This window comes from Bos taurus, chromosome 18, assembly GCF_002263795.3.
Source record: "Bos taurus isolate L1 Dominette 01449 registration number 42190680 breed Hereford chromosome 18, ARS-UCD2.0, whole genome shotgun sequence".
Taxonomy (NCBI): Eukaryota; Metazoa; Chordata; class Mammalia; order Artiodactyla; family Bovidae; genus Bos; species Bos taurus.
Genome location: NC_037345.1, coordinates 39,982,332 through 40,002,296, shown reverse-complemented (window position 1 = coordinate 40,002,296; position 19,965 = coordinate 39,982,332). Strand labels below are relative to the sequence as shown.

Sequence of the window (19,965 nt, the reverse complement as noted above, 5' to 3'; positions counted from 1 at the left end):
AACTTTATAAACAAAACTAAAAAATATACATATTTATATTTTTTCTTATATACTTTTTCTTGCATAAATGGTAGCATACTTCTACATACTGTCTTGCAGCATGATTTAAAATTTTAAATCTTATTTTTATGAGATATATGCATTACACAATTTTTGTGAAAAACAGAAGTCTCTTGCACCCCACCCCACCCTTATCAATCCCCCTGTTGCTCATTAATGATGGCAACCACTGTCAATTTTCAGCATTTTCTTTTGCTGTTCGCCTTCTCATCTATAATCTACTGTTACTTCTTACCTGGGCAGTTTGAGCCCTATCCATTTGCTTCTGTGGAAGGCAATGACAGCTTTTTTCCCTTTCCCTCTCTCTCTGAGTTTGTCTGTTTTACCAACTCGTCTACATTTTCATTTTGAGTAGCTCCTTCTGAACTTTCACTTCCACAGTTATCTATTCATCTGTATGTAATGCACAGTTAAACTCATCTACTGAGTTCCTAATTTCAATTGCATTTTTCAGGTTTTCAATTCCCATTTGTTCTCTTTTATACTTTCTAGATCTCTACCAAATTCTAAATTGTGCCTTTTATTTCCTTGAGTATATTAAGCATATTGTAGTTTTATGTTAATTTGTATCCTATGCTTGGTAATTTTAAAATTAACTGTTTGACATTGTATATGAAAACTGTAGAGATATTTTGAGGCTTAGAATCATGTTGTCATCTTCTGGTAAGAACATATATTTGCTTCTAGGAAAGATGTGGAAGGAACTAGGAATCCTGGAACTCCTTCATCCAAACAGAGATTATGAGGTCTGCATTAGGTCACTTTTGTTTCCAGAAAATAGCTTTTCCTAGTCGGAACCAAAAGTTTGAGAGTTTTACCAAGTTCATTTTTCTCCAGTTTTTATCTCTCTAGCCTGTCTTGATTCCAATGTTTATCTTCTTAGATCAATGAGTTTTCTGAAAGCTCCTTTTAGTTTTCAACCTCTTCTGGTACTATATAGAAAAGTGAAAGAAAGTGAAGTCACTCAGTCATGTCTGACTCTTTGAGACCCCATGGACTGTAGACCCCCAGGCTCCTCAGTCCATGGAAATTTTCCAGGCAAGAGTGCTGGAGTGGGTTGCCATTTCCTTCTCCAGGAGATCTTCCTGACCCAGGGATTGAACCCAGGTCTCCCAAATTGCAGGCAGGCGCTTTACTGTCTGAGCCACCAGGGAAACCAGAGCAGTCATAAATGCTGGGTTTAAATTCCTTAACTTCCTTTTCCTTCTGGGTTGTTGTCACTGGCATTGTTGCTCCATCATTCCCTTAAACTTGTGATTTTCCATATTGTGCCCAGATTTTCTCCCTGTTCTTAGAGGGAAGGAGTTTAGAATGACAGATTGACTGAAAGGGCTTGGTCACTGAGATGCTGAGAGTTCCTATTGGTCAAGCAACTGTCCTACTTCTTAATTTGCCCCTTTGCAGGGAGTAGGGGGTAGGGGGAAGTCTGTGAGAATTTTAAGGCCAGCAGAGTTTGACTATATGAGGGAATCAGGTTTCTGTAACTTACATATAGCTCTTATGATTACACAGCTCTTAAGATTACCAATAATCTTTTAAGGCTACAAGGAGGTATCTTTCAACAGGGACAATAATGTTCTTTCTGAAAATCACTGCCTTCTCAAGACTCAGTCAAAGGTGTTCAATCAAACACAAGACATAAAGATAGTTAAATAAAAGAACTAGGACTGCTCTGAGCACACAGATATGATTTACATGGTGCCAGGAAGCATCTGCACAAATACATGAATAAAATGCTCCGAGAATCAGAAAGCTAATGAACCTAAAATTTCTAAAGTAATTTATTTGCTAATAAATCTCTTTTCTTTGGTGTAGAAGAACACATATGGATTCATCAATAAAAATGTTTTATATTTTATAAGCTGGCTTCACTGTCAAAAATTACAGAAACAAATGAAGAGTAAGAAAAAAGGCAGTAATAGTGCTCCCATCTGATAGAGCACTGTACTATGTAGATCAGTTAAATTTGAAATCTTAAGGCTTCTCTGAGTGTGCCTTATTTCTTTTTCTTTCTTACCTAAGAAATAGAAAAAAATCTTAAGATATAGTGTCAAAAAAATAAAAAAGTCTTTCCATAAGCCATTTCACCTAGATCTTTTTGTCTGTCAACATTAATAATCAAAACTACCATCTATTGAATGCTGATGTTTATTTTTCACCAGGCTCTTTCTACATAGATTATCATGTTTAATCTTCTAGATGCCGTTATTAGTTCCACTGAAAGAGAAGGAACCAAAGCCTCAGAAAGATTAAACAATGTGCCCAGAATTAGCACACACAGACTTAGGGCTTGATTCCAGATGTGTCTGACTAGAACCCATACTGTTGATAGTACAGAATACTACTGCAGCTCTCAGATACTCAACCACTGTTTGCTGAGTGACTACTGTATCTAAGACCCTCAGATAAATGTTGCCCTTCTTTCCCAGACTCATTTCAATTTAATATCCTAACATTCCAGAGGAGGATTTTTTCCTTTCAAAGCATAAAACAATGCTGCATACAATTTCATCACAACCATTTAAAAAAAAATCCCAAATGCCATTCTACAGAGAGCTGTACCATGTTACAGATGCCTCTCCAGTCTCTTTCCTTTCACTTGTGACAGAGAAGATAAAATGGCACTGAGGAAGAATAGACTTGCTCCCCGATCAACTCCATCTGATCTTTATGTATGTGTGTCAGGATTTCATACCATTAACAAACCTTTACACCATGCTCCTTAATGCATCTGTCTTTTCTCATTACATAAAAGTGTGTTTCATTTTGTACTAGCTTATTATTGAGGATGACTGACTACTGTCAGTACACAAACAGGCAGAATAAATTCTTTAGTTTTTAATGACAATGACAGCCATCCCTTAAGAGTAACATGAGTTGGTTGGTGTCTTAGTTGATGTAGACTGCTATAACAGAATACTATACTGGGTGGTTTACAAACAACAGAAATTTATTTCTCACTGTTCTGGCTGGTAGTCTGAGATTAGAGTGTCAATATAGTCAGGTTCTGGTGTGAGGTCTCTTCCAGGTTGTAGACTGCCATTTTTTTCTTTGTATCCTTAAGTGATGGAGAGTGTGAGAGAGCTCTCTGGGGTTTCTTTTGTGAGGGCACTAATCTCATTCATGATGACTCTATCCTCATGACCTATTTACCTCACCAAAACTTCACCTCCTAATACCATCACACTGAGGGTTAGGATTTCAATACATGAATTGATGGTGGCAGGGGTTGGGGGGTGGCACAGGGCACAAACACTTAGTCCACTGTCGTTCTGCTGATGGTGATGCTGGCGATGGGGAAGAAGTTATAGATTTGTATGGAGGAGGGAAAGTAGAACTTGAAATAAAAAAGCCACATTTGGTCCATATGAAGGAAATTTTGCCTTAATCTCCCTCTGTGGTGACAAGTATTAAGTGTATGCCTGAATAACAACTAATTAGCAAAAACAATTTGCTAAAGCTAATTAAGAGCTGGAATAGGCAGAATGAAGATGGAAAAGCTTATAAAGCATGCAGGAAACCAATATATTTTTCTTTTATTTTCTGGCAAGCTCTTTCACGACAAGGAAATCAAGCCTCCTTTCATTCTGGCTTGAGCTTATACTTGAATTAATCATATTTAATCAGTAGAGCTGTCACTCTAAATTCAGGGAAGGTGCTGACCCATCATGTAATCAATAGCTTTCCTTCTCCTAGAGTAGTTTATAATCAGTATAACCTGCTGGAATCTGTCTTATGAGTTTCACATTTAGTTATGCCAAAGTAAAAAAAGTCTCAAATGAGGGTCGGCATGAGGGGCTTACAGCTGTCTGCCAAGTACAAACCTTTGCTTCTGGAAGTCTCTTGACATCACTGCCATTGGTAGCCTCTTGTGACTGAAAGAGTCACTTGGTAGGCTTAGGGAGAGGGTGGTCCATTTTGGAATGGCTATGACTTTTACATGGTAAGAGAGAAGATGCCCATCTTGATAAATTAGGATGTTATCCTCTTATTTCCTTATTCCTGTGAGTTTATTCTATAGATTTTGTTCACAATTAAGGCTAAGACTTAAGAACTCTGCTCTCTCATAAAGATACATTTTAGTGTCTGTTGTCGGTGCTCACTAGTAATATGTTAAACATTATAAAAATAGTTAAGAGGTTTGATTATAAATCAATGAGTTTAAGTGTTAAAACATGTCTTTTAGTTTAATACACAGAAAAAAGATAATACTTTGAAAAAATGAAAAGCCAGGCATAGTTATCTCCATGTCTTAGCAATTGTCAATAATGCTGCTATAAACATAGGCGTGAGTGTGTCTTTTTTAATTAGTGCTTTTTTTTTTTTAAGAGACATACCCAGGAGAGGGTTATAATAAAGAGGAATTAGGGATGAGAATAACACAGTTTAATGCAGTTGAACTATGTAAATCTCTGCTTCTGTAGATCATTTTCAAAGACATGCTGCTGAAATAAGGCCACTGTCCCCAAGATACAGGCAAAGCTGTGTTTTCGTCATGTGACAGCGCACACTCTACTCACCATGCGTGCCTTGAATAGTGCAGGGATGAAGGACTGGTTAGACAACTTGAGAACCCTGAGGGAGTCCTTCAGGACATAGATATTGCCAAAGTCAACTTGACTGGGATGTACATAGATAACTGGGCCTTCTCCGATGCTCTTTAAGTGACATACCTGCAGTCCATGCAAGAGAAAGAATACAGGGATGGCTGAAATGGTGGGCCTTTAAAATCAAATTGAAACGGAACCTTCTAAGCATCCCTTTATAAAAAGCAGGGACATAAAAGGTTGCTATTAGAATCGACAGTCCTTCTCCCTGATATTATGTAGTGAAAGGCCACAAGGATGGCCCCTCTGATCAGACCCGTGGATCTAGCATGGAATTCCTCCCTTAAAATAAAGCTTTGCTTCCCTGGGTCAGCCCAGAGCCATGCACCGATGGGAAACCAGAATGACAGTTCAGTATGTGCCACCAGAACTCCAGTCTCAGGAACACTGAGGGGTTAAGGACCAGCACTTCAGGGCTGGATGTGGCTGGACTGAGTCCCAGTCCTTTTGCTGTACTAGCAATATGACAAGGGTACCCACCATGCAAAGCTGTGCAGGTTGGGGACTGAAATTCGCCTTGCTCTCCTTCCTTTCTGCTATGCTCTCCGCCAGGCACTCTGTCTGCCCAAGGAAGGGGGTCTTTTTCTTTCATAAAATGTTTCCTGCTCAGCAAGGTACATCTGTGCTGCATCTGTGCAGGGCAGGTGTGTAGGCTAGCAGGTTACCTGGATGTGGCACCTTTCAGCTGGCCTGCCTTAATGACGCTGCTTTATGTCAGATGGCTTATCTACATGATCTTATATGGAAGAGATAAAAGCAAAACCCTGGTTTATTATACTCTCTAAGCAATCAGAATCACTTCAAACAAATGCATGTTGACACCACCCAGCTTCCAAGTAAATCTGATGGCTAGGAATTCATAGCCTATTGGGTAACTTCCTTCAAGATTCGTCCTTTGATTCAGCTCAAGCAGCAGACAGCTTTCCATGTCTCCCTTTTCTCAGGCTTGGAGTAACTAAGGTTCATCGGTGGTATAAGTCCAAGAATATAATAGGATATGCTGTAACATAAAGTTGTGTATACATATCCAATAACCTACAGGAAAAGATCTGGTGAGCAGTGGAGGAAATCAATCTCAGAGACCACATGTAGCAAGCTAGGGATACCTAGCTTTGTAGTAGGAACAATTGAGAAGGGGTGTGCTGGTCCTCTGTCCTCAGAGATTCTGGTTTCATGGGTCTGGAGAGGGGTCAGGTGTGTCTGTATGTGTGAGAAAAATCAATTGCTATAAAGCATCATTTTCAGATGTATCCACAAAACAGATTCCCAAAGTAACAGCCCTGGTATTTTACCACTGCAGAGAGAAAATGAAAGACTCTAGAAGACCAACAACTAGAGGATACGCAAATACAGTGAGTACCTTACAGGCAAAGGTTAGAATGTCCCCACAAGAAGCACGGCACTTAGAACTGCAATTCTGAAAACAGGCACTCACCATCGGGGGATCCTGGCTCCCAAAGGTGGAGATGTAAACTGTGGACCTGTATTCCCCAGGGACTTGGGTCTCCAGGGTCAGAGGTATGTGAACTGTGCTGTGCGGGGGGATGATCCCACAGGGCGTGGGACTAGACAGCAGCACAGCGGGCACATCCTGATACACCTAGTGGGGGAGAGAAGCTAGAAGGATAAGCAAGCCTCAGGTTCAGTATGAAACCAGTAGCACATGACATTATTTTGAAACAAGCATTGTCCTGAATCCACAGAGGGTCTTATAATGTACCCTTGTTAAAGCAAGTGAATGGGGATGACCACCTCAATTCAGCCAAAAGGAACTCTGGCTAAGAGAGGTGCACAAGCCCCAAATCCAAAGTGTGCGACCCAGAAAAGTGCAGAATCATCCACAATGTGAGTTAGCTCAGGACAACGGCTTCCCACGGCCAAATTCCTTGAACAGGCCTTTTGCACCTTCATGCTTTAATCCCCGTCCACTTCACCCCTGTACACTCCATCAGTAGAGGCCACTGGCATTTCCTGAACACGTGATACTGCTTTCACCTCCAACCTTTTGCAGTTGCCGTTACTCTTTCTGCAATGCCCGTACCCTCTGACCTGCCCCCAACTCATCCTGAAACCCCCAGGGGTGTCCGGGCCCTAAAGTCCAGGCACTTCCTTTGTTCTCAGGGAGCATCCCTCAGTCCCTTTCCTCAGCATGCACTATTAACATGTCCATCTTCTCCAAGGGCTATAAACGTCTTAAGCCATGACCTGGGCCTCTCTCCTCAATACCTGCCCACTTTCTGGCCCAAAACACATGCTCAGTATATGTTTTTTAAGTGGAAAAAACAGGTAGGTGAATGAATGAATGTTGTCCATTGTTTACTAGTGTGTGTTCTGCAGCACATTACTAAGTTTTTATGTAACACAAATAAAACTTTAAAAATCCCATGCTTGGGAGCCCACACCCAAGCCACTGCCTGGGCCACTCAGTCATCCACCTGGACACCGGAGCGGGCTGCCAGGCCACCACCGCAGTTGTTCAGGTTTGAAAGAAGCCACAACATACAACTCTAAGCCACAGACATACAAGAGGGACATTTCCTTAAACAAGAGTCACCCCTGAACGAGATCAAGCCTGAGCCTTTGGAGTGGGAGCACTGACTCCAAGACCCTAGACTACCAGAGAACTAACCCTAGGGGGTATCATATAGTGAGAATTTGTACAAAGGAAACCACCTGAATATAAGACCCAGCATCACTCAACTGCCAGTAGCACCCCCTGGGCAGGACACCTCATCCAAACAACAAACATACAAACCCAATCAACAGCAGACAGGATCACCACCTCACTCAGCCTTGCCCATCAGAGGAAAAACAAACAAAAACTCAGCACAAATCTTACCCTATAAGAAGCTTACACAAACCACTGGACCAACCTTAGGAGGGCAGAACCAAAAGGAAGAAAGAATTCAACCTTGAAGCCTGGAAAAAGGAGACCTCAAACACAATAAGTTTAAAAAAATAATGAAAAGGCAGAGAAATGCTACACAAATGAAGGAACAAATTAGAAACACAGATGTCCAAATAAATGAAGAGGAACTAGGCAAACTATCTGAAAAAGAATTCAGAATAATGATAGTAAAGTGATCAAAAACCTTGAAAACAAAATGGAGAAAGTGCAAGAAACAATTAACAAAGACCTAGAAGAATTAAAGAATAAACATGCAGAGACAAACAACACAATTACTGAAATTAAAAATACTCTCAGTTCAGTTCAGTTCAGTTCAGTCACTCAGTCGTGTCATACTCTAGAAGGAATCAATAGCAGAATATCTGAAGCAGAAGAACAAATCAGTAAGCTGGAAGATAAAATGGTGGAAATAACTTCTGAAGAGCAGAATAAAGTAAAAAGAATGAAAACAACTGAGGGCAGGCTCAGAGACCTCTGGGACAACATCAAATGCACCAACACTTGAATTATAGGGGGTCCCAGAAGAAGAAGAGAACAAGAAAGGATATAAGAAATTTTGAAGAGATTATAGTTGAAAATTTCCCCAAAATGAAAAAGGAAATAGTCAATCAATTCCAACAGGCACAAAGAGTCCCATACAGGATAAACCCAAGGAGAAACATGCCAAGCCACATACTAATCAAACTGCTGCTGCTGCTAAGTCACTTCAGTCGTGTCTGACTCTGTGTGACTCCATAGACAGCAGCCCACCAGGCTCCCCCATCCCTGGGATTCTCCAGGCAAGAACACTGGAGTGGGTTGCCACTTCCTTCTCCAATGTGTGAAAGTAAAGACTGAAAGTGAAGTCACTCAGTCGTGTCCGACTCTTAGCGACCCCATGGACTGCAGCCTACCAGGCTCCTAGTCAAACTAACAAAGACTAAACACAAAGAAAGGATGTTAAAAGAAGCAAGGAGAAGCAACAAGTAACATACAAGGGAAACTCCATACGTTTAACAGCTGATCTTTCAGCAAAAACTCTGCAGACCAGAAGGGAATGGCAGGATATATTTAAAGTACTCAAAGGGAAAAATCTACAACCAAGATTACTGTATCCAGGAAGGATCTCATTCAAAACTGAGGGAGAAATCAAAAGCTTTTCAGACAAGCAGTACCACCAAACCAGCTTTACAACAAATGTTAAAGGGACTTATATAGTCAAGAGATACAAGAGAAGAAAAAAGATCTACAAAATCAACCCTAAACATTTAAGAAAATGGCAATAGGAATATATATGTCAATAATTACTTTAAATGTAAATGGAATGCTCCAACCAAAAGACACAGACTGGCTGAATGGATACAAAAACAAGACCCATATATATATGCTGTCTACAAGAAACCTACTTCAGACCTAAAGACACATATAGACTGAAAGTGAGAGGATCGAAAAATATATTCCAAAAATATACTTGCAAATGTGAAGCAAAAGAATGCCAGAGTAGCAATCTTCATATCAGACAAAATAGACCTTAAAATAAAGAAGATTACAAGAGATAAGGAAGGACACTACATAATGATCGAAGGACCAATCCAAGAGGAAGACATAACAATTGTAAATATCTATGCACCCAACATAGGAGCATCTTAATACATAAGACAAACACTAATAGACATAAAAGAAGAAATTGACAGTAACACAATAATCGTAGGAGACTTTAACACCCCACTTACACCAATGGACAGATCATCAAAAGAGAAAATTAATAAGGAAACACAAGGCTTAAATGATACATTAGATGAGAGGGATCTCATTGATATCTTCAGGACATTTCATCCAAATGCAGAAGAATACACCTTCTTCTCAAGTGCACATGGAACATTCTCCAGGATAGACTACATCTTGGGTCACAAATCAAACCTCAGTAAATTTAAGAAAATTGAAATCGTATCAACCATCTTCTCTGACCACAACGCTATGAGACTAGATATCAATTACAAGAAAAAAAACTGTAAGAAACACAAACACATGGATATTAAACAACACGTTTCTAAATAACCAACAGGTTACTGAAGAAATCAAGAGGGAAATAAAAAAATTTCTAGAAACAAATTACAATGAAAACACAACTCAAAACCTATGTGATGCAGCAAAAGCAGTTCTAAGAGGGAAGTTTCTAGCCATACAATCCTACCTCAAGACACAAGAAAAACATCAAATAGACAGCCTAACTTTACACCTAAAACAACTGGAAAAATGAAGGAAAAAAATCCTCACAATTAGTAGAAGGAAAGAAATAAAGATCCGAGCAGAAATAAATGAAAAAGAAATGAAAGAAACAATAGTAAAGATTAATAAAACTATAAGATGGTTCTTTGAGAAGATAAACAAAATTGACAAGCCTTTAGCCAGACTCATCAAGAAAAGAGAGAAGAATCAAATCAACAAAATTAGAAATGAAAAAGGAGAGCTTACAACAGACAATGCAGAAATACAAAGGATTATAAGAGACTATTATGAACAACTATATGGTAATAAAATGGATAACCTGGAAGAAATGCAAAGATTCTTAGAAAAGTTCAATTTTCCAAGACTGAGTAAAAATAAGTAAAAAGTCACTCAGTCGTGTCTGACTCTTTTCGACCCCGTGGACTATAGCCTATCAGGCTCCTCCGTCCATGGGATTCTCCAGATAAGGATACTGGAGTGGGTTGCCATTTCCTTCTCCAGGGGAGAAGTTACTGCTGCTCCTAAGTCACTTTAGTCGTGTCTGACTCTGTGCGACCCCATAAACGGCAGCCCACCAGGCTCCCCCGTCCCTGGGATTCTCCAGGCAAGAACACTGGAGTGGGTTGCCATTTCCTTCTCCAATGCATGAAAGTGAAAAGTGAAAGGGAAATCGCTCAGTCGTGTCTGACTCTTAGTGACCCCATGGACTACAGCCTACTAGGCTCCTCCATCCATGGGATTTTCCAGGCAAGAGTAACTGGAGTGGGGTGCCATTGCCTTCTCCTCCAAGACTGAACCAGAAAGAAATAGAAATTATGAACAACCCAATTACAAGCACTGAAATTGAAGCTGTGATCAAAAATCTCCCCCAAAACAAAGGCCCAGAACCAGATGGCTTCACAGGAGAATTCTATCAAACATATAGAAAAGAGCTAATGCCTATTCTTCAAAAACTCTTTCAAAAAATTACAGAGGAAGGAATACTTCCAAACTCATTCTACAAGGTCACCATCATCCTGATACCAAAACCAAACAAAGACAACACAAAAAAAGAAAGCTACAGGCCAATATCACTGATGAACATAGATGCAAAAATCCTCAATAAAATTTTAGCAAACAGAATTCAGCAACACATCAAAAAGCTCACATACCATGATCAAGTTGGGATTATTCCAGGAATGCAAGGATTCTTCAATATACCCAAATCAATCAATGTGATACACCATATTAACAAACTGAAAGACAAAAACCAAATGATAAAGCTCAACATTCAGAAAATGAAGATCATGGCATCTGGTCCCATCACTTCATGGCAAATAGATGGGGAAACAGTGGAAACAGTGGCCGACTTTATTTCTCTGGGCTCCAAAATCACTGCAGATGGTGACTGCAGCCATGAAATTAAAAGATGCTTATTCCTTGGAAGAAAAGTTATGACCAACCTAGATCAGATCAGATCAGTCGCTCAGTCGTGTCCAACTCTTTGCGACCCCATGAATCGCAGCACGCCAGGCCTCCCTGTCCATCACCAACGCCTGGAGTTCACTGAGACTCACGTCCATCGAGTCAGTGATGCCATCCAGCCATCTCATCCTCTGTCGTCCCCTTTTCCTCTTGCCCCCAATCCCTCCCAGCATCAGAGTCTTTTCCAATGAGTCAACTCTTCGAATGAGGTGGCCAAAGTACTGGAGTTTCAGCTTCAGCATCATTCCCTCCAAAGAAATCCCAGGGCTGATCTCCTTCAGAATGGACTGGTTGGATCTCCTTGCAGTCCAAGGGACTCTCAAGAGTCTTCTCCAACACCACAGTTCAAAAGCATCAATTCTTTGGCGCTCAGCGTTCTTCACAGTCCAACTCTCACATCCATACATGACCACAGGAAAAACCATAGCCTTGACTAGATGAACCTTTGTTGGCAAAGTAATATCTCTGCTTTTGAATATGCTATCTAGGTTGGTCATAACTTTCCTTCCAAGGAGTAAGCCATGAAGTCTTTTAACTTCATGGCTGCAGTCACCATCTGCAGTGATTTTGGAGCCCAGAAAAATAAAGTCTGACACTGTTTCCACTATTTCCCCATCTATTTCCCATGAAGTGGTGGGACCAGATGCCATGATCTTCGTTTTCTGAATGTTGAGCTTTAAGCCAACTTTTTCACTCTCCACTTTCACTTTCATCAAGAGGCTTTTTAGTTCCTCTTAACTTTCTGCCATCAGGGTGGTGTCATCTACATATCTGAGGTTATTGATATTTCTCCCAGCAATCTTGATTTCAGCTTGTGTTTCTTCCAGTCCAGCATTTCTCATAATGTACTCTGCACATAAGTTAAATAAACAGGGTGACAATATACAGCCTTGACGTACTCCTTTTCCTATTTGGAACCAGTCTGTTGTCCCATGTCCAGTTCTAACTGTTGTTTCCTGACCTGCATATAGAGGCAGATCAGGTGGTCTGGTATTCCCATCTCTTTCAGAACTTTCCACAGTTTATTGTGATCCACACAGTCAAAGGCTTTGGCCTAGTCAATAAAGCAGAAATAGATGTTTTTCTGGAACTCTCTTGCTTTTTCCATGATCCAGCGGATGTTGGCAATTTGATCTCTAGTTCCTCTGCCTTTTCTAAAACCAGCTTGAACATCAGGAAGTTCACGGTTCACATATGTAGATAGCATATCGAAAAGCAGAGACATTATTTTGCCAACAAAGGTCCGTCTAGTCAAGGCTATGGTTTTTCCAGTGGTCACGTATGGATGTGAGAGTTGGACTGTAAAGAAAGCTGAGCGCCGAAGAATTGATGCTTTTGAACTGTGGTGTTGGAGAAGACTCCTGAGAGCCCCTTGGACTGCAAGGAGATCCAACCAGTACATCCTAAAGGAGATCAGTCCTGGGTGTTTATTGGTAGGACTGATGTTGAAGCTGAAACTCCAATACTTTTGCCACCTCATGCAAAGTGCTGACTCATTTGAAAAGACCCTGATGCTGGGAAAGATTAAGAGCAGGAGGAGAAGGGGACGACAGAGGATGAGATGGTTGGATGGCATCACTGACTCAATGGACATGCGTTTGGGTAGACTCTGGGAGTTGGTGATGGACAGGGAAGCCTGGCGTGCTGCGGTTCATGGGGTCGCAAAGAGTCAGACATGAATTAGTGACTGAACTGAACTGAACTGATAATCTCAATAGATGCAGAAAAAGTCTTTGACAAAATTCAGCACCATTTATGATTAAAACTCTTCAAAAAATGGGCATAGAAGGAACCTACCTCAACATAGTAAAGACCATATATATAAGCCTACAGCAAACATTATTATCAATAGTGAGAAACGGAAAGCATTCCCCCTAAGATCAGGAACAAGACAAGGGTGTCCACTCTCACCAGTATTATTCAACATAGTTCTGGAAGTACTAGCTACAGCAGTTAGAAAGGAAAAATAAATAAAAGAAATCCAGATCGGAAAAGAAGTAAAGCTTTCACTGTTTGCAGATGACATGATACTGTACATAGAAAACCCTAAAGATAGTATCAGAAAATTAATAGAGCTAATCAGTGAATTTTGCAAAGTTTCAGGATACAAAATCAATACACAGAAATCACTTGCATTTATATATATTAACAATGAAATATCAGAAAGAGAATTTAAGGAATCTATCCCATTCACCACTGCAACAAAAAGAATTAAATATCTAGGAATAAACTTACCTAAGGAGACAAAAGAAGTGTACACAGAAAATTATAAGACACTAATGAAAGAAATCAAAGATGACATAAACAGAAAGAGAGATAGTCCATGTTCCTGGGTAGGAAGAATCAACATGGTGAAAATGACTACACTACCAAGTGCAATCTACAGATTCAATGTGATCCCTATCAAATTACCAGTGGTATTTTTCACAGAATTAGAACAAAAAATTCCACAATTCATATGGAAACACAAAAGACCCCAAATAGCCAAAGCAGTCTTGAGAAAGAAGAATGGAGCTGGAGGAATCAGCCTTCCTGACTCCAGATTATACTACAAAGCTACAGTCATCAATATAGAATGGTACTGGCACAAAAACAGAAATATAGACCAATGGAACAACACAGAAAACCCAGAAATAAACCCATGCATCTATGGGTACCTTATTTTTGACAAAGAAGGAAAGAATATACAATGGGGCAAAGACAGCCTCTTCAATAAATGGTGCTGGGAAAACTGAACAGCTACGTGTTAAAGAATGAAATTAGAACACTTCCTAACACCACACACAAAGATAAACTCAAAATGGACCAAAGACCTAAATGTAAGACCAGAAATTATAAAACTCTTCAGTTTAGTTCAGTTCAGTCACTCAGTCGTGTCCGTCTCTTTGTGACCCCATGAATCGCAGCACGCCAGGCCTGCCTGTGCATCACCAACTCCCGGAGTTCACTCAAACTTATGTCCATCGAGTCCGTGATGCCATCCAGCCATCTCATCCTCTGTCGTCCCCTTCTCCTCCTGCCCCCAATCCCTCCCAGCATCAGAGTCTTTTCCAATGAGTCAACTCTTCGCATGAGGTGGCCAAAGTACTGGAGTTTCAGCTTTAGCATCATTCCTTCCAAAGAACACCCAGGGCTGATGCAGCCTAAACCTGCCTTGGTTCTGTGGCCCCAACACTGGTCTTTTGGAAGTCCAGTGCACTATTCATTGCACCATGGAGTCACCTCACTGGTTTTTTATTTTGCAATTGTAGCCAAATAAAACCATTTGATTTTCTGCATGAATTTTTATTAGAGTAGTACTTATAGAATTGAGTCTTAAACCCAAACACTTCCTTGGTAAACTGTATCTCATTAGTCACTTTTCATTTACTCGAGTCTATACAGATATTTTTGAATTGTTTGTCCAAGTGTTTAAGTGCTTAATCTCCCACCTAGATAGGTATAGTGCTTAGTCTCCCACCTAGATAGGTATAATGGCATGTGGATAGATCCATTTCATAAAACATTACGGAACAGTTCCTCCTTTCTCCTTCATATATTATCTCTAGCTTTCTGGTACAAAAAGTTCACTTATAAATACTGTATTAGCATATCTTAGTGATTCTGTTCAAGTCACAGCCATAGAGATAAATGAGAACTCCCAGCTCTGCCTTATTTCCCATGCATGGTGAATTCACAGGCAATAATTTGCAGGTGCAACTTCTGCATGTTGGCCTAATTGACCCTTTCCCCTCTTTATCAAAGGCAATTTCCCTCGGAAATTAACAACTGTTTCCACCTGCAGCTGCTCACTTATACAGGGGGCAATCCAGCTGTGGCTTTATAACCCCACCCCCAGGTTATCCCACAGTTAAAAATCAGAATTACGTAGATCATGTGGTCAGGAAAATGGCTCTTTCAAAGGACTTCTCTTTCTCACTGAAGGAATTCAACTGAATGAAAAGCAACACTGAAAACGGATAGAGTAACTTGCCTGAGGCAGGACCCGGTAGCATCCTGGGAGGTTGTCATCATTGACAAGCTGGATCGTTTTCTTATATGGATACTTCAGGAAGCAACGCCCGAAGTCCACCTCTGTATTAACCACATGGAGGTTAGGTACAATACACCTGCTCGAGGGAAGGAGCCCATTAAAGAATTCAAAAGGATGAAGGGAGAGCTTGTTTACATATGGAGGACACAGAGTCCCAAGTTAAACACATTTGTCACTGTCACACAGTAGTTTTCCTCTAATAACTACATTAATCATTTTCACATCTTCTCTCCTGTCATCTCTAAGCCCCTAGTAACCACTTTTTAATCAAAAAAGGGCTAGAAGCAGGACTCCTTAAACACTGTCTTCTGTGGGTAATGACTAACATTTCCATTGTTTTTCATATTTGGCCTTTTCTCTGGCGAGGAGCCCCCAAAGCACAAGTTCCTTAGGATAGTGCATCTGTTTCCGTGATAAACAGGGTCCTGACTCGCTGTGACACTTTGGACCAGTCAGAGTCCCCTGAGGACCAGCAACAGCTCGCACCATCTAAATAATGGTAATAATTCTAATTTCCATGCGGAACAGCTGCCTCAGATCAGTGGGCTCAGGCAGCTGCTCGACCCAGAACTGGCACTGTGACAGTGGTGCTCAGTGTGAAGGGGGTGTTGTGGGGGAGAGGAGGGAGGGATGGAAGGCCTGTGTGTGCAGACTGGCCTGTTATTAGGTGGCCTGGGTTTTCTTTTGCGTCTGTTAAGTCCCAAGGTCTGCCCCGCCCTGCTGCAGTTGCACGGCGCAGTGCCAAGGTGAGGAGTGCCGGCGTGTGAATCAGGCAGAGCCAGGTGCAGATGCCGACCTCACCGAGCACAGCTGGAGCCAGCTACTCTCACTCCCAGAGTCCCATTTTTGCTCATAGGTAGAAAGAAGATAATCTGAGGGACTGACATTAGCATCAACTCTTCCTGGGGCAACACAGAAGATGGTGTGAATGAAGGGACGGCGCGGGACCCCCTGATGGCTCGGTATGAGAGGATGAGCCTGCGGTCCCTGCCAGGCCACTCGCACTGCTGGCTCTCTGGGAGAATCACTTTAGGGAGCACGTTCTGAAAGCAGCTCCTCTGTTGAGAGTCTGAGCAGTCCTTACAGACTGCTCCAAAAGTAGTGATATAGAGTCTTGACCGCAAGTTCGGGTTTTAGCGCAAGATGAGGGTTCACTTTTAGTTAGAATGGGAGTTGTCAGTTGACCCAGCGATTCTGGTAAAGCTTATCCTTTACTGCCTGAAACATCGGGGCTGACAGGACTCTTAGCATTTGACTTGGTCACAGAGTATACATGCTAGAAAACTCATAGCCTCCTAGAACCCATCCCCCACTTTTTTAAAATTCAGGATTTTCTACTTAGAGCTGCAGGGAAAAGGCATTGGAAAGTATCAGAATAAAAGAAAAATAGAAAAGAAATGCAAGCCTAGACAAAAGGTCAAACTTTGGGATAGAGAAGACCAAACAAAAGAGTTTTTCCACTGTTGTTGAACAAATGATTAGTGAAGTCTCTGGAGGGAATATTAAGCAGATTGTGGCAAGAACTTGACCTTCAAGTTATTTTAGGGCTGTCCCCTGACTTCACTCAAGCCCAAGACAGAGGAAATGGTGCTGGTTATGATGACCCCACCAACCAGCATACCTGTACCTTCTTTAATGTACATCTTCCTAAGGTTCATGAAGGTCCTACATTCTAGATACTGGAATACTGCCTGTTTCCTTCAGATGGTATTTTCATACACACTATCAGGTCCCAGATCTTGACACTTGTTTACTTTGGCAAGAGCATGGCCTATGATTTTATTTAGGACCGTGGTCAGCATCAGTACGTGACACACTACGCTGAGAAAGGCTGTAAATTTAGGGAAGGAGACACAGTCAACAAATGTCAGAGCCAGGATCTTAACCTGACTCCAGGACCCACTATTGCCTCTATTAAAAAAGAGAGACAAGTTGTGATGGTTCTGAGAAGTTTATGATGTTAGTGAGGGCCTCGTTTTGGGGGGCCACTTGCAGCCTGCCTTTAAGTCCTACTGACAATGTCCTGGAGCAGGGCCATGAGCACCACTCTTTCTGCTGCAGAACTCTGGAGTACTATCTTTAAAGATAAAAATAAAAACCAGCAACTGCTCATCTCTTCCTGATAAAACCTTGTCAAGTATATACATGGAAAATCAGGCCCATTAAAGAACACTATTATACTTAACACCTAACATACGCGTCCCTCCTCATATCTCCACCAAAGGTGCGTTTTCTCATATAAAACTTTGTCACTCCAATATCAGATTCTTCTTCCTTTCTCAGGAAAGGCAGCAAACTGGTTGGTTGCTCCTGTGCTGCCTTCCTCCTCGAGAGCCAGCCCATTACTGGTGGCTTAGGGGAGACTGGGAAAGAGAAAGCAGGTGAGTGTGATACCTTGCTGTAATTAGGAGTGCCAGCACTTCCTCCCCGATGCCCTCCACATCCACCACCAGGGCCAGCTCATATTTCTGCACAGTGTTGGAGCATAAGGTCACCTGGAAAGAAAAAGGTAAAAAGCTGCTCTTCTAAAAGGCCAGCTCTCCCCCTGCACAGGGGAGAAGCGGGCCAGGAGAGGAGCACACGGATGAGTGTGGTTTCTAAGTACTTTATTAGAGGATGTATGGCATTTAACATTTTTAGTTAAAGAGGTTCCGTTTCAGGGTCAGGGCATGCTGAGTTGTTTCAAAGGCCAGGTTAGATTCTAACAAACGGCTTTTGGTATAATAGGTCTGCTGAATTCTGAGGGGTAGTATCAAAGGAGCCACAGATCTGGCATGAGGGAAAACCAGGCCCTGAAGGACATCAACATCAAACAAACTTTAATTACTGCAATTTAAAGTGTTCCCTATGCCTCTGGGCTATATAAATTCTGAAAATTCAGTACAACAATAAAACACCACAGCTAGATTTCACTTACGGCAAAATAAATGAATATAACCAAGTCAGTGATAGAAATGGTGTGAGAAATAAACTAGTCTTTTTTTTTTAACCAAAATCTTGTCATTCCTCCCCACCTCCCGTATTCATTATTGGAGCAGAAAATAGGAAACTCTGAAGAAAGGTTAATCCAAGGACAGTATCTGACCAATATATTTTACCCTATGTTTGTATTTATTGTTGTGAAACTTGACATTTAGGCTTTTGAAGCCTTGTCACAATTTTTAATTGCTTTAAATGATTTGTATTGGAAGAGATACTTGTAAGTGTAGAAAACAGCTTCTGGCATAGGTTATGGCTCTTCTATCTATAAATTATGCATCAGGTACTAATTAAAATTTTTTTGGTTGGAAAGGGAATTGTTGGATGCAAATTTGAATCCAGATAGACGTGGTTAAAGTGCAGATCAGGAGGGAAAACTGAGGCTTGGAGAAAGCTTTCTGAAATACAAAGGAAAAATAAAGCAAAGAGGGAGTCGCTGATTTGGAAGGAAAACTTGGCAGCTTTGGAGAGAAGCAGCCACTACAGCGTCCAGATTCCTGGACTGGCTCTAACCCTGACTTATGTCTCTGAGCTCTGGTTAGAGGAAGTGGTACTGGCAGAAACCTGCTGGACAGATGCTGTCTTCTAGAATCTTCCTGAACTACATGGGAGAAGATCCACAAAAGGGGGGGAATAGTAGGTAATATGTAAGGTAAGCACTACTCTGTAAAAAATAAATTCGTTCACTGCAGCTGCACCTCTCCTTGGGCAAGTCACAATTAGCAACTGCTCTGATCTGAATGCTGATGTCTCCACCTCCCACCGCAAATGTACATGCAGAAATCCTAACTCTCAAAGTGCTGATTATTAGGAGGTTATGAGGTCATGAGGGTGGAGTCCTCTTGAGCAGGATGAGTGCCCCTCTAAGAGGCCCCAGAGAGCTCCCTCATCCCTTCACCAGGTGAGGGTACAAGGAGACATCAGCAGTCTGAAATCTGAAAAATAGCCTTCACCAGAACCCTACCATGCTGGCACTCTGACCTCGGACTTCCAGCCTCCAGATTGTAAGAATAAATTTCTGATGTTTATAAGCCACCCTGTCTCTGGTATTTTGTAATAGGAGCCCAAATGGGAAGTTATAACAATATGTGATATCAAACCTCACTGTATCCCTGAAGAAACCCTTAGAAAAGCTGAAACCTCCTAGAATAGATTTAGGATGAATAAATTCATGGTGAGGTATTATAAAGCATTTAAAGCAAATTTGGGGGGTAAAATTCACAGCTGAATTAAATATTGAAAGATAATGACTAAAGAGAAAATTATCACCTTCGCTGTAAAGTCATTTTTTCTTTTCCAGAAGAGATAAAATCATTTAAAATTAGCAGCCTTCAGTGTTGCTAGACCTAACTGCTTCCAGAAGCAAAAGTAAATGATGGGAGACAGTTAAAACCTTTCTTAGTTAGCTTTGGAACAATTCTGCTGTTGGCACTATGAGGCCATAAGCCAAGCGTCACACTGTGGACCTTAAAACACTGCTGGGAACATCACGTCCACATTCACCAGGAAGCTCAAATTCAGGTTAAAAACTTGAATAAACTGGATATCATCTGGGGCATAAACCTGGATACTTACTAGTATAAATGATTTGAGTCTAATGGAGGACCTGATTGTCAATGAGCTCTTAGTATTGATGAGTGAACTATTAGGCACTGAGCAGTGACTTCAGCAGAAATTACTAGAATCCACTGTTCTGATACAGGCAA

The 19,965-nt window shown here is 41.2% G+C and overlaps 1 protein-coding gene across 1 annotated transcript in view; it reads right to left on the bottom strand.

Annotated features, from left to right (window-relative positions):
- LOC112442305 (hydrocephalus-inducing protein homolog) overlaps positions 1-19,965 on the bottom strand; it is a 316,573-nt gene that overhangs the window by 16,497 nt on the left and 280,111 nt on the right. Inside the window, exons 15-18 of the mRNA XM_024979012.2 lie at positions 17,675-17,775; positions 15,221-15,356; positions 6,103-6,267; positions 4,581-4,733 (exon numbers count right to left, since the gene is read on the bottom strand). Of these exons, the coding sequence (XP_024834780.1) occupies positions 4,581-4,733; positions 6,103-6,267; positions 15,221-15,356; positions 17,675-17,775 (555 nt within the window). The remainder of the gene's footprint in view (positions 1-4,580; positions 4,734-6,102; positions 6,268-15,220; positions 15,357-17,674; positions 17,776-19,965) is intronic.